The sequence below is a fragment of the Corythoichthys intestinalis genome, chromosome 22 (assembly GCF_030265065.1).
Source record: "Corythoichthys intestinalis isolate RoL2023-P3 chromosome 22, ASM3026506v1, whole genome shotgun sequence".
In the NCBI taxonomy this organism is placed as follows: Eukaryota; Metazoa; Chordata; class Actinopteri; order Syngnathiformes; family Syngnathidae; genus Corythoichthys; species Corythoichthys intestinalis.
This window is the reverse complement of record NC_080416.1, coordinates 20,173,720-20,196,045: the sequence shown is the minus strand read 5'-3', so window position 1 is coordinate 20,196,045 and position 22,326 is coordinate 20,173,720. Positions and strand designations below refer to the sequence as shown.

General features: G+C 38.9%; 1 protein-coding gene across 6 annotated transcripts in view; it reads right to left on the bottom strand.

Moving 5' to 3' along the window:
* The window catches only part of fhod3a (formin homology 2 domain containing 3a), a 77,674-nt gene extending 57,131 nt beyond the window's left edge, over window positions 1-20,543 (bottom strand). For all 6 annotated transcript variants that reach the window (XM_057827907.1, XM_057827908.1, XM_057827910.1 and 3 more), the window contains exons 1-3: window positions 20,040-20,543; window positions 7,553-7,662; window positions 2,894-2,961 (exon numbers count right to left, since the gene is read on the bottom strand). In XM_057827907.1, coding sequence (XP_057683890.1) covers window positions 2,894-2,961; window positions 7,553-7,662; window positions 20,040-20,204 — 343 coding nt within the window. In that variant the 5' untranslated portion in view covers window positions 20,205-20,543. The remainder of the gene's footprint in view (window positions 1-2,893; window positions 2,962-7,552; window positions 7,663-20,039) is intronic.
* Window positions 20,544-22,326: the final 1,783 nt, after the last annotated feature.

Here is a 22,326-nt window from a genome sequence, read left to right as displayed (position 1 = left end):
CTGTCAGAACATAGATCAATGTATTCTGTAAGTGACTTAACTTGTATGAAAATTATATTAACAATTAACCAATTAATGGCGTGTATTGAACTTTGACCGCCTCTCATTTTCAGCCAATCCTTGGCATTCAGATTTAGCGCCGCAATCACTGGCAAGGGACTGTGTTGACACTGGCTATGAAGAACAGCAGGGAGAGGGAAAGACTCATAGGAGAGAGGAAAGCAGAGATAGAGATTAATTTAATGCCTTTGGAAAGAGGGCAGGAAACGGCAACTAAATACTCTCGTGAGATTCCGTGCAAAAAGATTGAGCTGCTCTACCGTAATAAGATATTTAAATCGCCCATGTGCTCATGGATATTTCCGTGAGACAGCTAAAATAAACCTTGTTTACTTTGTGCGATTCGACTACTGAGAATTTCCTTCTCAGAGTGAGAAAATAAAAATCCTTGAAGGGAAATACGAATTCTCATTGCAGTAGGTGGCCATTGTTGTTATTGTTTCTTTTGTGAATAAATCAGTCTAGCGTGTAAGAAAGTCATCAAGTTATGACTTAATCATGCTAATGATTGTTAATTGTCGCTGCTCTGGCAGAATTTAATTCCATTAGTCTGACACACAATTTTTTTTTTTTTTTAAATCAAAGCAGCAACAACAAAATAGAGACTAAATATAGTGAGGCAAATAAGTATTTAGTCAACCACTAATTGTGTAAGTTCTCCTACTTGAAAAGAATAGAGAGGCCTGTAATTGTCAACATGGGTAAACCTCAACCATGAGAGACAGAATGTGGAGGGAAAAAAACAGAAAATTGTTTGATTTTTAAAGAATTTATTTCCAAATTAGAGTGGAAAATAAGTATTTGGTCACCTACAAATAAGCAAGATTTCGGGCTGTCAAAGAGGTCTACCTTCTTCTAACGAGGTCTAACGAAGCTCCACTCGTTACCTGTACTAATGTCACCTTTTTGAACTCATTATCTGTATAAAAGACACCTGTCCACAACTTCAGTCAGTCACACTCCAAACTCTACTACAGCCAAGACCAAAGAGCTGTAGAAGGACACCAGAGACAAAATTGTAGACCTGCACCAGGCTGGGAAGACTGAATCTGCAATAGGTAAAACACTTGGTGTAAAGAAACACACTGTGGGAGCAATCAATAGAAAATGGAAGACATACAAGACCACTGATAATCTCCCTCGATCTGGGGCTCCATGAAAGATCTCACCCCGTGGCGTCAAAATGATGACAAAAATGCTGAGCAAAAATCCCAGAACCACACGGGGGGACCTAGTGAATGACCTACAGAGAGCTGGGACCACAGTAACAAAGGCTACTATCAGTAACACAATGCGCCGCCAGGGACTCAAATCCTGCACTTCCAGACGTGTCCCCCTGCTGAAGCAGGCCTGTTTGCGGTTCGCTAGAGAGCATTTGGATGATCCAGAAGAGGACTGGGAGAATGTGTTATGGTCAGATGAAACCAAAACAGAACTTTTTGATGGAAACACAGGTTCTCGTGTTTGGAGGAGAAAGAATACTGAATTGCATCCGAAGAACACCATACCCACTGTGAAGCATGGTGGTGGAAACATCATGCTTTGGGGCTGTTTTTCTGCAAAGGGACCAGGACGACTGATCTGTGTAAAGGAAAGAATGAATGGGGCCATGTATCAAGAGATTTTGAGTGAAAATCTCCTTCCATCAGCAAGGGCATTGAAGATGAGACGTGGCTGGGTCTTTCAGCGTGACAATGATCCCAAACACACAGCCAGGGCAACAAATGAGTGGCTTTGTAAGAAGTATTCCAAGGTCATGGAGTGGCCTAGCCAGTCTCCAGATCACAACCCCGAAGAAAATCTGTGGAGGGAGTTGAAAGTCCGTGTTGCCCAACGACAGCCCCAAAACATCACTGCTCTAGAGGTGATCTGCATGGAGGAATGGGCCAAAATACCAGCAACAATGTGTGAAAAGCTTGTGAAGAGTTACAGAAAACGTTTGGCCTCCTTTATTGGCAACAAAGGGTACATAACAAAGTATTGAGGTGAACTTTTGGTATTGACCAAATACTTATTTTCCACCATGATTTGCAAATAAATTCTTTAAAAATCAAACAATGTGATTTTCTGTTTTTTTTTTTCTCCACATTTTGTCTCTCATGGTTGAGGTTTACCCATGTTGACAATTACAGGCCTCTCTAATATTTTCAAGTGGTAAAACTTGGACAATTAGTGGTTGACTATATAATTATTTGCCCCACTGTATATGCTGTAGAAATAATTTTTGAGGACAAACTATACGGTACAAAAGCAAAACTGCCAAAATATTTTTCACACTGGACATTTTTTGAGGTACAATTGCACTGAATCAAAACTCTGTACACAAAACTGTTAAACCGATCAGCTCATTCTTAGGCAGTCATCATTTAATAATGCTCAATCTTCTCACAATTCTACTATTTTCCAACTGAAGTCAGTTGCCTGTCTTGTTTCTTCCTCTCTTAATCAGGAATGAACTGTCAAGAAAATAGGTGTTTCCAAAAGTAGAGACCCCCACAAACTCCCAAAGGAGAAACTGCTGCACTGAGGTTACTGCCACACTGCTTAACCCACCTAATGTAATTGACAGCTATACGTACAGAGGTTATCATCATTATCATCATCACTTCTCTATCCCTACAAAAGCTGCAGCCGCAATGATGTTTATACCATATTACACTAAGTGCATCGGGAGTCTTAAAATGCCAGTGCTTCCTCACAGTAGGAGGTCTATCATCCCAGGGCAAAAATCAGGATGTTCAGTACACAGCACACATTGGATTGCTCATTCGTCAAACCATATGTGCAGGAAATGTCAATGTTAGAAATATCAAATGTGTCACATGGTACTCACCGATGCATGCGTGCACGCGGACAGTTAGCTGGGTACGTAATACAACACTGTGTTTTTTCCCTCTGGACCTTGAGGAGACAAATACACACATGTAAGTCCATTGCAAAGCTTGCAAATATATTTAATGGCATTCTATGAGATTACCATTGACCTACAACCCCAGACTGCTTGTGTTCATTGTATTTATTTAGATTTAGTACACTGGAAAGAAATACATATAAGACATGTTTTTACACTTTTTTTCCCAAATAAAAAATATATACCGGTATACAGTGCTGGCAAAAAATATTGACACCCCTGCAATTCTGTCAGATAATACTCAATTTCTCCAAGAAAGTAACTGCAATTACAAATGCTTTGGTAGTAATATCTTCATTTATTTTGCTTGCAATGAAAAAACACAAAAGAGAATGGGAAAAAAAAAGATTAAATCTAGGGGTGTCAAACGATTAAAATTTTTAACCGAGTTAATTACAACTTAAAAATTAATTAATCGTAATTAATCGCAATTAATCGCAATTCAAACCATCTATAAAATGTGCCATATTTTTCTGTAAATTATTGTTGGAATGGAAAGATAAGACACAAGATGGATATATACATTCAACATACGGTACTTAAGTACTGTATTTCTTTATTATAACAATAAATCAACAAGATGGCATTACCATTATTAACATTCTGTTAAAGCGATCCATGGATAGAAAGACTTGTAATTCTTAAAAAATAAATGTTAGTACAAGTTATAGAAATTTTATATCAAAACCCCTCTTCATGTTTTCGTTTTAATAAAATTTGTAAAATTTTCAATCAAAAAATAAACTAGTAGCCCGCCATTGTTGATGTCAAGAATTACTTACACAATGCTCATGGGTGCTGTGGCCTATAAAATCAGTCGCACCCAAGCGCCAGCAGAGGGCGGCAAAACTCCAAAAACACAACAAGTACACCTTTCACTGTGCTCTCATTTTGATCTGTTTGAGCGGGGCATTTGTGCGTTAATTGCGTTAAATATTTTAACGGGATTAATTAGAAAAATTAATTACTGCTCGTTAACGTGATAATTTTGACAGCCCTAATTAAATCATTATCATTTTACACAAAACTCCAAAAATGGGCATGACAAAAGTATTGGCACCCTCAGACTAATACTTGGTAGCACAACCTTTAGACAAAATAACTGCGAACAATCGCTTCTGGTATCCATCAATGAGATTCCTTCAATGCTCTGCTGGAATTTTAGACCATTCTTCTTTGCTTCTGCTCCAGGTCTCTGAGATTTGAAGGGTGCCGTCTCCAAACTGCTAATTTCAGATCCCTCCACAGGTGTTCTATGGGATTCAGGTCTGGACTCATTGCTGGTCACTTTAGAAGTCTCCAGTGTTTTTTCTCAAACCATTTTCTAGTGCTTTTTGAAGTGTGTTTTGGGTCATTGTTCTGCTGGAAGACCCATGACCTCTGAGGGGGACCCAGCTTTCTCACACTGGCCCTACATTATGCTGCAAAATGTGTTGGTAATCTTCAGACTTCATTATGCCATGCACACGGTCAAGCAGTCCAGTGCCAGAGGCAGCAAAGCAACCCCAAAACATCAGGGAACCTCTGCCATGTTTGCCTGTGTGGACCGTGTTCTTTTCTTTGAAGGCCTCGTTCTTATCCTGTAAACTCTACATTGACGCTTTTTCCCAAAAAGCTCTACTTTTGTCTCATCTGACCAGAGAACATTCTTTTTGGCTTTCTCAAGTAAGTTTTGGCAAACTCCAGCCTGGCTTTTTTATGTCTCTGGTTCAGGTAGAGTCTTGACCATCAGTATTAGTATACTACCATAGAGTCCCTTTTCCATTCAGACGCCAACGGATAGTACGGGTTGACACTGTTGTACCCTCGGACTGCAGGACAGCTTGAACTTGTTTGGATGTTAGTCGAGGTTTTTTATCCGCCATCCACACAATCTTTCGTTGAAATCTCTCATCAATTTTTAGCCACAGTGCCATGGGTTTTACACTTATTGATGACACTGCGCACAGTAGACACAGGAACATTCAGGTCTTTGGAGATGGACTTGTAGCCTTGAGATTACCCATGCTTCCTCACAATTTAGCTTCTCAAGTCCTCGGACAGTTCTTTGGTCTTCCTTCTTTTCTCCATGCTCAATGTGGTACACACAAGGACACAGGACAGAGGTTGAGTCAACTTTAATCTATTTTAACTGGCTGCAAGTGTGATTTAGTTATTGCCACCACCTGTTATGTACCACAGGTAAGTAACAGGTGCCGTTAAATACACAAATTAGAGAAGCATCACATGATTTTTCAAAGGGTGCCAATACTTTTGTCCAGCCCATTTTTAAAGTTTTGCGTAAAATGATAACGATTTTTTTTTCTCCATTCTCTTTTGTGTTTTTTCATTCCAAGCAAAATGAATTAAGATATTACTACCAAAGCATTTGGAATTGCAATCGTTTTCTGGGAGAAATTGAGCATTTTCTGACAGAATTGCAGGGGTGCCAATACTTTTGGCCAGCAGTGTATGGTGATAACAATCTGATGCTTGAGGAAGAGTCACCAGGACTACAGACACAACACTCGTCTTCACTTCCCAAAATATAGCTACTTTTTTTTTTTTTTTTTACATTACAGGAAGATGTGAAGGTGTTTTGAGCAGACAAATCAAATTCTCTCTTTTAACCCAAACTAAGATCATGCAACCTGGTGCTAATCTAATCTTTGATTCCAATCATGCCAGTGCTTTTGGCAACCCCACCCAACCAGCGAAAGCATGATAACACAGAGCTAGAAACCCCCTTTAATCATAAAGCAATGTGAGAAAAACACACCCAAACACAGCCCAGATGTTTTCTTAGATTAGTTTGTTTTATTTATTTATTTATTTTTTACAACAACTCTCCAGCAAAATTTCAACTGCACCTGCTGGGTTGCTGAAGAAAAAACTAAAATGTTGTTATTGCTGATTATATTTTGTGAAAGAAACAAAGGTGATGAGAGCATTCAGGATCAGAGAAAAGATCAACATTGCGATATTTCGTATTTTTAGCATTCACTGTAGATTCTCGATAAAGCAGCATTACGAAATGTATATCTTTTTGCAATGCTTTTATTGCTGAGATTTTGACCACTGGCTGTTATGCTTCATTGCAAAATAATTCCAAAGATTTATTATAATTTTTTTAAAAAAATTACTATTCTATGTGTTTGAAGCCTCCTCATGGATATACGGTGCAATTTAACTTTTACTTTGGCAGATTTTTTCTTCCACTCTGCAAAATTACACCAGGGATGTTGTGCCTAGCTCCTTTGCCTTTGTTTACAGTCAACTCAGTTGTGTCAAGGTGCTACTGGATACAAACTGGAAACTCTGCCAAGATGTACAGTATGTTTTGCTTTTGCACATTAGTTGGTTAGGATTAAGCCAAATGCTACATCTCGTCTCCTGCTTAAACTTGCCTTGGGTGATTTATTCCTAGTTCATTACACCCATTTCAGGCTGGTTAATTGTCAGTTGAATGCATTAGTTCTAAGATTATTCATTTTCCCACAAAGAAGTGTTGGACTATCACTTCCTTCACCATAGCAGGCTTTTTCCCTTCTAAAGTGGTGGTTTGCGCATACAATTTGTGATATCTGAATCAAAAGACCTGCATGTTTTTTTGTTTTTTGTTTTTGTTCAGATCTAGCCAAACCCTTGTGCATGACTCACTGCATTATGTATAGTCACTGTTATGTTTTGTTTAAAAAAAAAAAAAAAAAAAAGGATTTGAAAGACACACGAGTCCAATCCAACCAGTTGATCGAGGCCACTTAACATAAGTTACGCCTTGGTTCACCTGTCTATTATATGAAGCAGAGCTGACAAATAAGGTATATGAGATATGGCACAAGAACACAGACACAGGTTTTGTGGTTTGACCTTTGCTTAGTGAGCTGGCTTCTAAATAGATCTGCATACCACAAACCTTTGCAACGAGTGCGACTACATGGTGCCATTTCGCTATACTTTTACCTTCTATATGGGATTAAAACACCTGCCTTTTGTTACTCTGTCAATGTTTCTATGGATCATTTTGTTATGAATCTCAATCCCTTTGTGTGTGTATGTGAGACAGACTACAAGCTCTGTCAGGATAGTTCCAAGACTGGTGTCATCTCTATTAAATTCAAACCCAAACTACTAACGATAAGTTTTCTCCTTTCAATGTGGGACAGACAGTCAACCTGCATCCTCTTGGGTTGTTCAGGGCGCGATAAGTAGCAAGTTGTGACAGGACAAATTTTGGCTACTTCACCGTGACATTAAACTGCTCACATTGACACATAAGCGCCTGACAGTTCTTGGCTAAGAAGAACATCATTTTTGGGGGATTAATACTAGGGAAAATGCAATCACAAGAACTTCCTTGAATTTTGTGAAATTGCACAGTTTAAAAAACATATGTTGTAGTGAATCAAAGAGGACAATAAGTTTGTATGTTTCCAAAATGCTTCATATTTTCCATGAGCATCTATTCCAGACAAATCCATATTAAGGTTTTTCAATTGCATTAGAACGAGGGAAATGTGCTCATATGCTGGTTTGTTATGTGATAGCAGTTAAGCAAATTTATGTGCAGAATGCTTTGATGACATAAAGAGACCGTCTCACCCTGTGTCGTCCTGCTGAAAGCCCTCAAGCTCGTCCCTTTGTTCTGCCAAGGAAGACTCCAGATCCAGATATGTGCCATTATGGGAAAGCTGCAGTGCACAGTCATCGAGCTGTGGAAAACATTTAATGCATGGTTTTAATAGATTGCTTACAGAATATAACTGATCTGTTAAAACTCAATTTCAAAACGAGACAATCAATGAACCAGGATCTGGAAATGATTCCGTATTCTCACAATATTCCTCAACGGTCATGTCAACTGGGAAAATTCCTTTTATCAACATTGCAGTGGAGAAAACATCTTCAAGTTATACAACAGTAGATGGTCTCAACTACATTGTTGCATGTGTTTAACACATTTTTAAAATACTTTTGTCAACAAGTTTTCTGTCTGGGGTTTGAACATGAGTAAAAACAGTGGGAGAGGCCTTTAGTCATGTGGTTCTGTTTTAAGGCACTGTGGAATTTACCTGTTGGGTTGTACAAATAAAGGCGGTAGGACATGAAACATTGGGGAATATCTTATCTCTAATTAAATTTGCACTGCTTTTCAATTAATTGGGTTCAATGCATGAATGTATATAAATTGGTGTCCTGCCATGCACAAAAACGCCAATGAATTTGAAGGTGGCATCTGCTCTTACTTGATCCAAGGTAACACTGCAGTACATTGTGTGTCAGAGTTACATTGTGTAACTTGAAACCCTACAGCGATTGAGACCAGGTGCACAAGAATATATCTGTACACGACTGGCATTGATGTTTATGAGAATGGTCAAAAGTTGATCGCAGATGCTAAGCGCTGTTATAGTGTTTAGCATACAAAATGAGTAAATTTGCCACGGCATTAATGTAACGGGAGATGAATAAGTGAATGAATTAGTTTTCATGAATTCCCACACTGAACACCTAATAGGCATCAGCAAGGGCATAGGTTTGCATACGGACGGAAAGGACATAACACTATCAACATTTCAAGATGCTCAAATTGTGCCCACCAACTTTTAAGCAACCTTATTTGCATTATATAATGACTTTAGTTATATAGGTAATTTAGAATGTCTTCCCAAATGTTGTAAGGATAGAATTGACCCTACTATTATTAAGTGATTTGCATTATGTTCACATCTTTTGACTTGCTGAATGTGCCAGTCCTTTTTTTCCCCTCAAACGCACATTTGATTGGCTGATGACTTGACCCCCCACCCCCAACACACGCACTCACATCCCTCACAAAAATGCAACATGTCGACAACATGCCACCTCCTCCGCCCCCTTCGAATTTTTTTCGACCACTAGCAGTAGCAGCCACTGTAAGTAATGTAAAAAGTATTCAATGTTGTAGAGGTGGGGAACACACTACTAATTTTGCTAATAAAAGTCTGCCCACAGAGTTAACATTAAACTGTGAGAATTTGCTAACCTGCAAAATACAATTAGGAAGCTGTTAACATCGACTTACTGAACTTTCTTTTGTTGTTGATCCCTGACTGCAATTTTTTTCCAGTTATTTTTAATTTCTTTATTTAGACCCACAATGTTCAGTGTTCTTAAGACAAATTTTTATTTTTTGCATTCCTGGATAGTTCAGAGATGATTAACACGTGTATGTTAATATAATTTATGTTCACATATTGCAATATAAATTTGCTAATAAAATCCAGACATTTATTCTGGTTTTAAGTTTTTAAAATGTTTTAGTAGTTTTTCAAAACAAAGGTCTGAATCGAACGGTTTATTACCTGAACCAATAAACATTAAAGTATAAGTCAATATAGATTTATTTTATCACCTGAACTAATACACATTAAAGTATAAGTCAATACAGATTTATTTTGCATGGATAATTTAGCCTATCAATTAATTAGGTTCATATTCATGAGAAATGTAGCCCTGGCCCCGGCTCACCCAGTCTGTTTGGTCTTATTAATGTCCCGTCCCCAGCAAAAAGTGGACATGTAGGTTATGCTGTTATATCCTCCCTACCAACGTTGAGACCAAACCTACGCACTTGGTCATCTGTTTCTTCCACTTTATACAGTAGTTTTAAGTGTTGGATTAGCATTTAGCACCTGTGTGCTATCAGTATGTCTTTGACCTGGAATGGTCCTTGGGTTGCTGCCAAGCTCCCCCTGCTACTGCACAGTCAAGGACCATGACAACATACATGGACCAACAGGCAACTGTCACAAGACCTGCTGCGGTCACTCTCTTGTCTTTCCCTCCCTCGCACTCTGAAACAGAGACGGCCAGTCGGTCGGGCTCAAAGTATAAATATAACCCTGCTATATTTACTTCAGACTGCGTCCACTCAGGACAGGAGTTTAAAGGTAGGTGTGTCCATAAAATTGAATTGGGGCCATGGAAGCCAGTTCTATATGAAGATGGTCAAAGTCAGAATTGATATAGTATTCAAAAAGAGAAGGCCATAATCGAAGGCAGTGACATTGGGTCTTTGGGTTCTTGTTCCTCTCTATTTTAATCTGGGCCAAATCCTAATCCAACAACAGCGGAATGGCAAAACATGGGATGGTAAATAATCAGACACAACCCTGATTAAAAATGCAGTCACTGAAGCAGATTAAAATGCATTTGTAGCTGCATTTATGTGTTAGACTCCGAACTATTTAAAAGGAGAGCCAATTTCCTCTACAAATTGTGGATCTGTTGCTTAGTAAATAGTAATAATTAGAGATGTGACGGGTTCGATCACGTCATTTTCAAAGTATCGGAATCGGCAAAAAAATATCGGCCATGCCTTTTTTTAATATATATATATATTTTAATTAAATCGTTTTCTAATTGTATTTAATGTTACAGACATAATGTGTTACACTCATCCAGAGTCTTTAGTTTAGGCTTAAGGTAGGGTTATCAAATTTAACCCAATAACGGCGGTAATTAATTTTTTAAAAAATGTATCACGTTAAAACGCAATTAATGCATGCACTGCACGACCCACTCACGCATTGTCGCGCTCAATCTGTAATGGTGCCGTTTTACCTATATAGAGAGATAAAAGGCAGCGTAAAATGAGTAGAGTGAATTTTGGCAGCCTTTGAAGCCTTTTTTTAATTGGCTAAAGCCTTACAATCCCTCTCCCTACGATTAGAAATATCATGGGAAGCAATGTGGGGAAGCAAGGTAGCAACTGATCTTTTTTCTTAACACCTTATGTTATTTCCCAACGCAGACAAGATATATCAATTGGTAGCACTACGCACATGGTTCCACTTCCCATCATGCATTTCGGCATGGCTACAGTATCATTTACTGAAAACTCAACAAATACACTAGATGGCAATATTTAGTCAAAATATACAAAGTCACAAGTCTTCTATCCGTGGATCCCTCTCACAGAAAGAACAGAAAGTGTTAATAATGTAAATGCCATCTTGAGGATTTATTGTCATAATAAACAATGTTGAATGTATATATTCGTCCGAGTTTTATTCATTTATTTCTTAATGCATTGCCAAAATATATATGATCGGGAAAAATTATCTGGAATGATTGGAATTGAATCGGGAGCAAAAAAAAGCAATCGGATCGGGAAATATCGGGATCGGCAGATACTCAAACTAAAACGATTGGGATCGGATCGGGAGCAAAAAAACATGATCGGAACAATCCTAGTAATAATCAGTCCGTATTTCTAACACTGTCTTCATAATGCATGAACGTTGCTATTAAAGATATTGGAGACAAATACTTCTATTTCCTGTACATCACTGTAGAAAGTGCATCTGTTCTTCTGTTGGTTTTAATTGCTATATAAGACATCAAATCCATTGTCTTCAAACTGTCTTTGAATAGAAACGCACAACATTGGGCTGTTATTGTGTTATTGTTCGTGCTGTGTGCCTTGTGAGATGGAGGTTTGCTTGACCAAGTCAGAGGGGAGGCAGGGGGTGAGTAGAACAGGGGGGGTGTTAATCACGTCCTGCCCCACTGCCCCAATTTGAAGTTGAAATAAGACAAAAGTGTTTCTTGTACCCAATCCGTCCACATTATTCAGCACGTTTATTGCTGCTTTCATTCCACAAATACCTCACCGCCACTTTTATCCTTGTAATAGTGGAGTGGAGCTTTCTTTATCTCTATGAATCCTCCAGTCTGTCAAACACAGCGCCCCCGCACCTCAAAATCTTTGCTTTCTATAAACCCCTGCTTCGTCTTGCACACTCTCAATCATATTACTGTTTGGATGAGTGAAGCTAATAACTGAAGATCATCCAAAGGGTCTCACGTTCTTAAAATTCACCGGCAGGTCCAATAGCAACTGTAAGGTCCTAGGCCGTGCCCAGAATCACTTGGAAGCGAGTATTATTTACACTCATTTAATCAAACTCTCCCTGAAGTGGAGAAGTCGGAGCGTAATTATTTCCCTGTTAGAAAAACACAACTTTTACTTAAGTTACTCACACTGGTAACGACCCCCTTATGGAACTTGGAGGATAATTTTCTTGAGTTAATCAGAGCTCCTCTTAGAACAGAACTGGGTTGGGTGAGTGCATCATCACCACTGCGGTAATTAAGTCAAAGGAGCTACAACGTCTCGGCTTTGTTGTCTTGAGGGAAGAGTAGGAAATGGGAACTTTATTTAGCAGTTTGCAAAAATGTAACTCAAATTCAATAGCTTGGTGATTATCAGTCTAATTGGACAACCGAGAGTTGCCTCCAAAATGTCTTTGTGTATATGATAATAGTGTTTACCAGATTACATTTACTTTTTTTACGCTCCAACCAACTACCGTAATTTCTGCACTATAAGGCGCACCTGACTATAAGCCGCTACCCACCAAATCTGGCGCGAAAACGGCATTTGTTCATAGATTAGCCGCACTGGACTATAAGCCACAGCTGTCCTCACTGTATTATGAGATAGTTAGACCATGGGTGTCCAAACCTGTCCGCAAGGGCCGCTGTGGGTCCTGGTTTTTGTTCCTACCAATCGAGCACAGACAGTTTAACCAATGAAGTTTGTGCTAAAACAAGCAGCACCTGACTGCAATCAACTGATTACACTTGTGAGACACCAGATTGGTGAAAAGATGTCATCTTGTTTTGTAGGAATGAAATCCAGCACCCACTGCGGCCCTATGTGGAATAGTTTGGACACCACTGAGTTAGACCAAAAGATATTAACAGGTAACACTTTATTTGACAGCAGCATAATACGACTGTCATAAACCCAAATGAACCACCATGAAACTTTTAACCAATTGGCTGCAAAGCTTCATTGTTTCAAAAATCTTCATTTGGCCATCACTGCTCCCTTAGGGGAGACAGTCAACCTCTGATGCCACCTGCTGTCATCCAGCATGCCTCCTAGCATGCATTGCAGTGCTACAAATGTAAATAACGATGCAGATGTAAATAACGATCAAAATTTGTGTTCTGTGCTAATTATATTTTCAGTTACTGTTCCAGTTGTTACATTAATTGCTAGTGACGGCATTTGGTAACACTTTATCTGACAGTGGCGCCATAGGACTGTCATTGAACAATAATAATTAGGACATGACATTGTCATGAGTAGGGATGGGAATCGAGAACCGGTCCCTAAAGAGAACCAGTTCTGTTTGATTCAATTCCATGGAATCGTTTGGCAGTTTATCTAATGATTCTCTTATCGATTCCAACCCGCACAATTTATGTCACGTAAGTTATTCATCTTACACACATTCGATTCAGCAAGTAAGACTGCATGATTACTCAAACGGAGACCATTCACCGAGTTTAATCTGAAGAGTCGTCGGCGAGTAATTTGCAATGCAGTTCACAGGCCAGGTCATTATTCATGAGACTACTTAAAGAAATGGTGATTTTTCCCAAAAAGTCTATTAATGGGTTTATCGTATTCCTCGTCGAATACTCTATAAGAAAAACTTAACATATACGTATGTATCTAAAATAATCCTAAACGATTTTATTAGCAATTTTAACACTCCCCTTAGGTATGCGTTCGTTCCCATAGCAAACATCAGTTACTTTCTGTTATTGTCCTACATCACACGCCCTGCGTATTCTGGGACCGAGAATAGGCGTAAGGTGCGCATTTTGGGCTGAGAGTAATTTGTGTGCATCCAAGAATGAATGTAAGTATTTCCTCTTCATGTCATAAAGTTCCTATGCTAAATTAGTCGTTATCAGCGCAACCGTTGCGTGTTTTTACTGTTACGTCAGCTGGTTGCTCCCACTCGTCCTTGCTGCGTTGAAGACAGCGTTGTTTACATTATATTGCACATTTGTGTTAAGAGGGAATGTGTTAGCTTAGCATCTTAAGATGATGTTGTACATCCATATGAGTGTAAAGTGCTTAGTTTTCGCCACTTTTATGGCCAAGATGATTGCACGTGCATGCAGCGTGCTTCCGGGTTGTGCGCGCAAACTTGCGCCCCCCCACCACCACCACCTTTGTGTTCATTATACTGTGCGAGTCATGTATGTGTATTATTGACTGCTTTACAGTCAATTTGCATTGTTTATTGAATCAGCACTAATATGATGTAATTCTCTTTCCTTTCAGAACCACACATATACTCACACATTCCAGTCTTCTTCCACACACATTCAAATACATAAACATCTTTCCACGTATGCTCTCATCTGCTCATTGAGTGATTCTTATATCAAGTGCCATTGCCTGCATATATTTGTGCTTGTTGCCAAGTTGGATTAAAAGTGACAAAAACCAACTCCACTCTCCTCTCCTTGTGTTCTAACAGACACCCGGAGGTGAATGAACCATAAAACATATTGAACCCAGAACCTCATACAGTCCATTAGTCCAAATTAGAATCGATAAGAGAATCGATAAAGAATCGAATCGTTAAGCAATATCGATAATGGAATCGGAATCGTAAAAATCTTATCAATTCCCATCCCTAGTCATGAGCATTAATGAATGCTTATAGCAGATGTCATTTAGTGTTGTCCGACAAATTATCTTACTTTTGAATGGATGTAAAAGATCCGAGCTGGACATAAATGGAGTTAGTGACATAATTTGCCGGATGACATCTGTCATTAACATTCAGTAATATGATATACCCCTTTCCCACTGGCCAAAAAACCTGTGTCAACCCGCTAACAATCGGCTTTTGGTGGCAGTGGGAAAGGTGCAGCGACCCGCTTCGACCCGTGTCAATCAACCCGCCAAGCAACCCACGTTAAAATCACCTCGGCTCTGATCGTCATGCAATGTGAAAGCAAAACCCCGGGTCAACAGTCAACACCCTAATCTACGTGGTGACGTAGGCTAGTAAGTGATGCGTCATAACAAAAAACATGTGCTCTAGCCCGGATCCACATACGGCGAACAGTCGGTGTAGCAGCGTTAGCAATAGCCATAACAGATGAAACAAATGCTCTTCTCCTACTTCTGTGACGTACACGACTCCTTTCAATTTCAAACCAAAATCCACGTCGCCTACGTTGCCTCAGCACAAGCACAGTGTTGATCTTTTGCTGCATTTCAGCCATTTTGCGGGCAGTAAAAAGCATGAAAACAGAACACAAACGGAAAGGAGGCTTCCATGTTGCTTTGCATGTTTACTTCCTTGAACTGAATGAATTCGGTCGCACTTGTCGAAGTGCATCTTAGCATGGTGACGTCACGAACCTTACGCACGGCTGAGGAGGGGTGGGGGGTTAGACGGGTGAAAAAAAAGGAAAAAAAAGACACGGCTTTTTTCGTCAATGGGAAAGGTGCCAAATGCCAATTGCTAGTGGGATGCATCGGCTTGGAAAAACGCGCGTTGACCCATTAGTTTCAGTGGGAAAGGGGCATTAGTGTCATGTCATAAAACTGACAGTCTTATGACAGTGTTATGATGCCGCTTCCAAATAAAGTGTTACCTATTACCCCAAATAAATTAACAAATAAGCCGCACTGAACTATAAGCTGTAGGATTCAAAATGAAGGGAAAAAAATAGCGGTTTATAGTCTAAAAATTATGGTACATACAATACTTAGTACATAAAATTTAAAGCCATAATATATCTTTTGGGTATAATAATTCTACACATCCCTATTTACATTAGGCGTCCGGTTTTTCGTATACTCTTTGTGCTTCATGTTTGCGAGGTTTTCTTACAGTCCTATGAAAACAAGATTAAACTTTTTGGCCAATGCTCCAAAAGCTAAGACCGACACAAACACACTATCACTCATTTCACGCTTATATTTGAAACTACCTATACGGGGGTAAAAACCAGTCCTGTTTTCATTCCGTTGTTGATGTGTAAACCTACCCTTATCCCAGGCCAGGCTGTCTTCGTGTGTGTTCATGCGTGTTGGAGGGTATGAACTGGTGCGTGTTTACAGAGGTGCAATACAGAGATGGTGGAAGAAGTTAGGAAAACCATGTCACCCAAAGTGAGAAGAACAAAGTGTTGCAGGCATCCGGGCCTTGACCACAGGAATTCTGGGACAAGTGACCTATACTTTATGTGTAACCCAGCTGACCATGCACACTCACAACATAATAATACAGTAGGCTTTTCTGAGCATTGAGTACAGGAGGTTATTTTGCTTTAACAAAGAGATACTATCAAATATCTCTCCAAAAATCAACGTTCATTAAGTGTTTAACCACTGGAAATGGTGATATTTTTCAACAACGTAATCCCAATTAAGTCTCTTAAGCATTAGCTTTGCAATGTGACGGGAAAAAGTGCAACTTTTCAGTTTCATCCCTATAATCTAAACTCGGTATCCAGTTGCCATCACACACAAATTGCAAACACGAACACAACCCGTTGCCATCTGTCCATGTTAAGGTTGTAATCATAAGCTTTTCTGCACTGTGGGCCATTTTTCATTTGTTTTGCGGCTTTTAAATACGGGGCAGCTCATGATCGACTGGTCTGGAAAACCACTTTGCTGTTGAAAGTTGGTTTGCTGTCAGAATTGCATGCAATCACTTCAACTCTCTTTGCAGCTCACTATTTTTTCTTTCTTTTTTTAATTATACACCTTCACTTCTTTATCTTGCAATAAAAACATTGTCACATAACTCGTCATAGATGAGTATGGAAACACTAGGAAAGAATGTGATGTTGTTTTTGACTTTTTCCCTTAGGTTGCTTTTGGACCCTGAAGTTGGCATCTTTTCCCTTTCACATGCTCATCATAAACTGACACTGACCACTAGACACCTGTGTGTCAGGCTATTTGTTCGTCTTGTGAACGTGTTGACTGTCTTGTCTAGATAAGGGAGGCTTGCATCAGATGCGATGCAACGCATCTGTAATCTTGAGCTAGTAATGACTGTCCAAGCAACTGACACCTAAAAACAATCATGCAAATTCAGATTTTTTTTTTTTTTTTAGAATGACTTTTTAGAAAGATTGTTTTACCTGCTCTAAAAATGTGTGTTATTATTCTTTGAAGACAGTATGAACCTTCTTCTATGAGCAATTTACAGTTCTTCACTCAGACATAATCTTATTTTTTCCTAAAATGACCACTGTAAACCACTATGGGATTTAATGTGGATAGTTTATCACGAGTGAAGGGACATTTGCGGTGGCGTTTGTCACTACTGTAAGCTATAAGGCAAACATTTTTCAGCTCACAGGCTGGTGTCAAGTCAATGCTTTCAAAATAAGCACTGGGCGGCTGCTAGGGAAGACTTTCTGGCACTTGACAATTGCAAAACAGTGAGTCACAGCAAAACCTGCTTGGGAGAGTGCTTTTCTGAATTTTTTGAACCGTGAAATGAGATTGTAAAATGTATATTTTGTTTTTGGTAATGCTAAAATTGTCACTGTATCACTGGAAATTTTATGCACTTAGTAAATATCCAATCACAACCCGAAGTGACTCAACGCCGATGGGGATTTTTTCCCCCTTATATATGTATTATTTATCATTATTTGTATTCTACTATGATATATAATATGGCATTTTGTAGCAATTCACAACATTAGCAAAGCTATTTACATACTGTATTTTCTAAAAGCATGAAAGTCAATGCTTCATTTTTTTTTTTTTTTACTTGAGTCAATATTAGTATAAGTCATCTCTGAGTTTTAATGCTACTAAGTAGATAGAATACTGTTACGACATGATTTATTTAACAAGCTGTGCACTGTTTGACATATATGTTTGAATATCTTTGATTTTTTTATTCTTAAAAATGATACTTCTCAATGACAGAGGGGACGGACATTTTAAACTTGACAAAATAAAAAAATCCAATATTATATGTGCATATGATGAAAATGATGACACATCACTGTAAATATTTACCCTGTAACTACTCACTGTTTCAGCCCGTATTGAAGAAAGACAAATGTCATTGAAAACAGTTTCCTGATGGCATAATCAGGACAGCAAATATTCCACACGATTGTATGTGTAATTAGATGGGGCTTTGCAAGGCAAAGGCCCAGATAGTAAAATTCCTTTTTATTTTTGAATGGCGTTTCTTTGGCGCGCCACACAGCCCAAACCGTTTGAACAAACCATTAACGTTACAATACTGGATACTGGAATAGGAATTCTCGCGCCGCGATAAAAATAAATAATTTAAATAAATAAATTTTAAAAAAAAAAAAAAAAAAAAAGGAAATCTCGCGCGACGCAGGGAAACTTTCGAAAGACCCCCCGCAATGTTCCGTTTGCCCGTAAATGCGGGCTTTTTTGAAGGAAAAAAAAGTTTCAAAATGTATTTAGTCCTACAATGTCAAACCAAATCATAATTTACAAATCAATAATTCCAGGACGGTGAGGAGCATAAAAGTTGTATCCGGAATTTGCCAAAAACGTTCCCATTTATTTCTAATGGGTTGCCACTGACAGCCATTAACGTCCAAATTTCCCATTTATTTTTAATGGTAGAAAAACATAGGTTCTTTTGATTTTTGACCATTTACCATTACAGCCCATTGACATTCAACTGATGCCCAAGTAATTTGACGCCAGTGACAGCCATGCGCGTCCATGCCATTGATGGCCATGTCCGTCCAAATTTCCCATTCATTTTCAATGACAGGAAAACCTGTGTGGTTGTAATTTTCGACCAAAAACGTACCATTACAGCCCATTGACATTCAAATGGCTCCCAATTAAGTCTATGCCATGCAACAGGACGTGTCCCATAATGTCCCCAAATCAACAGGAAGTGTCCTGATAACAACTGTATGTCTTCAAATCAACAAGAAGTGACCTAATAGATCGGTATCTACCACAGCAAAGCCCCATAGTTTAGGGTGACCAAACGTCCTCCTTTGCCTGGACAAGTCCTCTTATTACGTGCCTTCCGGAGCGTCCGGCCGGGTTTCATAAATTCATTAAAATTTCCGGTTTTTATGATTTTTAACGGGACCAGTTTTGATGAGAATCTCTCCGGCCGCTAGGGGGCAGCGCCTGCCTGCGTTCAAGTGGCTCCTAATAGTAGGGGCAGGAGAAGGAATAGATCTTCTTCTTCTTTTTTCTTGGCAGTTTACCCTTTGTTTCATGGGGAATTACCATCTACTGACGGTTTGGCGAGAGATCAGACTACAGTAAAGAGTTCAATAAGGAGTTTTAAAAGACGTGGCTCCAAGGACCTTTCTGTAAGTTTGTCTCCTGTTAATGTCGATCACGTGTCTTCTGTTGTATATAGGGTTATTTGTGTACACAGAGATGCAGTATATTGTATGACTCTTGTAATTGTTCTGCATTAGTTTATTTGGTTAATACATTCTCAATAGCTGTGTTTCTTAGTTTTTTTTTACGATAAATACGTATATAATGGCAACTGTTGACTTCTGTCGGAGATTTGTACTGGTGTAATCAGTAAAATCCCGTTTGGTGTCGCATCGTTGCGCTGCCAATGATTGTAAACTTTTATAGTCAAGTCTGATTTTGCCTCGGCTCCCGTACTCGCTAATAGGGTAGCAATCAGTGAGCTCAGCTGCGCTAAGCATTATGGGCAATGTAGTTTTGAACTGCTGCGTTTGGAAACATGCTGGTTGAATACGTTGTCAGTTTATTTCGGTTATTGTTTGCGTACAATCTAGAACATTGAATGAGAATAAAAGTTGAGTGGGAATAACAATTTGTCAACGACAATTGTCGTGGTAGTAATTTTAAAAAAATGTTGAGTTGGCACATAGCCTACTGTGTGTGTGTATTGACTGGACTACATTTCCATGGGTCTGCATTATATTTAATCATTATTCCTTTTTTTTTTTTTTTTTTTTTTGTTATTATTTTTTACGACGTATAAAGCCTATTTAGTAAAAAAAGAAAAAAAGGGTGATATGTAGGCATTTTTCAGTGATCTTCGAGTAAAATTCATGTGTCTGGAGGCTGGGTTGAGCGTCCTCTTTTTGGAAATCAAAATATGGTCACCCTACCAGTTATTTCTCCAGAAACTACTGTTTCTAGTACTACCTTTACCATTAAAAAAAATGATTTATTTTTTAAAAAGTTCAAAACGCAGAGTGTGCGTACTTTTACCACTTGGGTGGTAAATGTACATCGTCTTACCTTGTGTGGAGCCTTGAGGAGCCGGTGGATGCCTGCTAGTTGGTTGATGAGGGGGATGTCCTCCCTAAAGGTGTACAGAGGCGGCCTGGTCGGTTCCGGGAAGTTGGTACTGTTGAACGGATCGGTGTCGTCTAAAAACTGAACCCTGCACACCAACGTGGCCATGGCGCATCATGCAAGTGGTGGCCAGCTTTCCCGACGCTGCGTGAGAGCTGCTCAATTTGCTGGTAACTAAAACAAACAAACTCGCGTTGTCAAGCGGGCAACCAGGACCGAGGCAGGGGGTAATGGAGGTAGGAAACGATGGCGCAGACTAGCCAGTCAATCACGACGTTGTCTCGTCCTCGTCAAGTTAGCCGGAGCTTTCTTTCTTTCTTTCTTTTTTTTTTTTTTCTTGGTTTTGTTTCGCGCAGCCCTGTTTTATTCTGGGATAGGCAGGTGGCCAGTAAAGTTGGAGGAGGCGGGCTCCAGTCTGCTGCCGGAGAGTGTCTGTCTGACACTGACAGCCGCTCCACTGTGAGTGAGTATCACTAAATCCCCTCCCTCCCCCCTTGTGCGTGTCCCCCTTCACTCCCGCCCCTCTCTCTGCATTTATTAATGTACTTAATAAATTTAATTTGTAACATCAAGTCTGAGAAGATTGATTGATTATTTTTATTTCGAGCAGTTACTAAAGAAATGCAATGCCAGCAGCCTAGAAAGAAAACCAGAAATAATAATAGTACTAATAATACTAGGCAGAGGTGGTAGTAATTAAGTCTTCAAGAAATGTAGTCAAGAACAAGTAAAAAAGTATCCAGTGAAAAGAATACTCAAGTAATGAGTGACATTTTGAGTAACTACTTTCCGTAATTTCCGGACTATAAGCCGCTACTTTTTTCCCTCATTTTGAATTAGGGGCAGTTTACATGGCGACTCTGCGACACAAAGACGCAATGACTGAGTAACGGACTTGCCTCGCGTGCATATGGTGTCGGCGAAGACGGAAGGCGAAAACAAAAAATTCTGAATCCTGCCTCCAAAGTGGAAGAATCCGATTGCCGGGAATTGGGGGGGGCTTCCTCGGCATGCATATTAAAGGCTCCCGCGGCGCGAGACCGCGACATTAATGTCAGCACTCGTACACGTCACATTGGGCGTGTGCATTAAAAACATTAAAAACAGCAAATATGGCGGAATGTCGGCTTTAATTTACTGTTTTAATAGTATTTTTAAATTAAATATGTTGAATGTTTCAATTTTTGTGCCTTTTTTAACAAAAGAAAAATGCCATTGCTTCGAGTGGGCGGGCATATTTTTTTCTGGGCTGAGGGAGCTTGGTGGGGTCAAAGTGCATCATTCTCTGTCGCCCTGTAAATCTGCACTGCCCCCTAGGGCATGGCATGAATAATACATCGTTTTCATGCGGAATTGGGACATACATTCAAAAGGAGACGCAAATGCAAATGCAAATTTGAAATTTTTCATATTCTCGGAGAGTCACCATGTAAACGGCCCCTTATTGATGGGAATTCCGGCTCTTTTCAGACAGCTGGTTCTTTTAGCTCGGCTCACTAAAAAGAGCCGGCTCCTTCGGCTCCCAAATGGCCCTTAGTTTCTTTGTTGCTTAAATTAATTTATTATCAAAAATAATATAAAATTATGTGTAAAACGAATTACTAATGTAAAAAATATACAGTATATCAAATATGTATTATTTATATGGCTTTATTTATATTCTTCTGAACATACTCAACATGGAGTACAACATCGAGTGCTACAAAAAATAAATTATTGAGTACAAAAACAAAGACCCATTTCAAAACAAGGTCAACAAAAAGTTCCAATCTCTGATTGTGTTTATTTATAAGCTTTTAACTATTTACAGTAAAACAACATAAGTAAGCTTTGATTACCACACAACAAATTATAAATTAAAATTTGTAAAACAAAACGAAAAAAGCAGCATACAGGTAAAAGTTTTAGCTAGTCTTTGGTGAAGATTGGCATTAAGAAAAACCATATCATAACCATATATTATATAAACATATTATATTTATAATATATAGATTAGTATATCTTCCATCCTTGGTTCTCACTCAATAGTTGTCGCTTTTGAAAGCTAAGGTTATAAAAAAAAAAAAAAAATACGTACATTTATCATGCATCTTCTGTCCTCAGGTGGTTTTGGCTAAGCAAAGCAAATGACCATCTCTAAGGTGCAAGTGACATGATTTGTTTGAAAAATAATTTTGACGCATTAATTTTTTTTTTTTTTTTGTTCACTTCATTCATTTTTGTTATGATC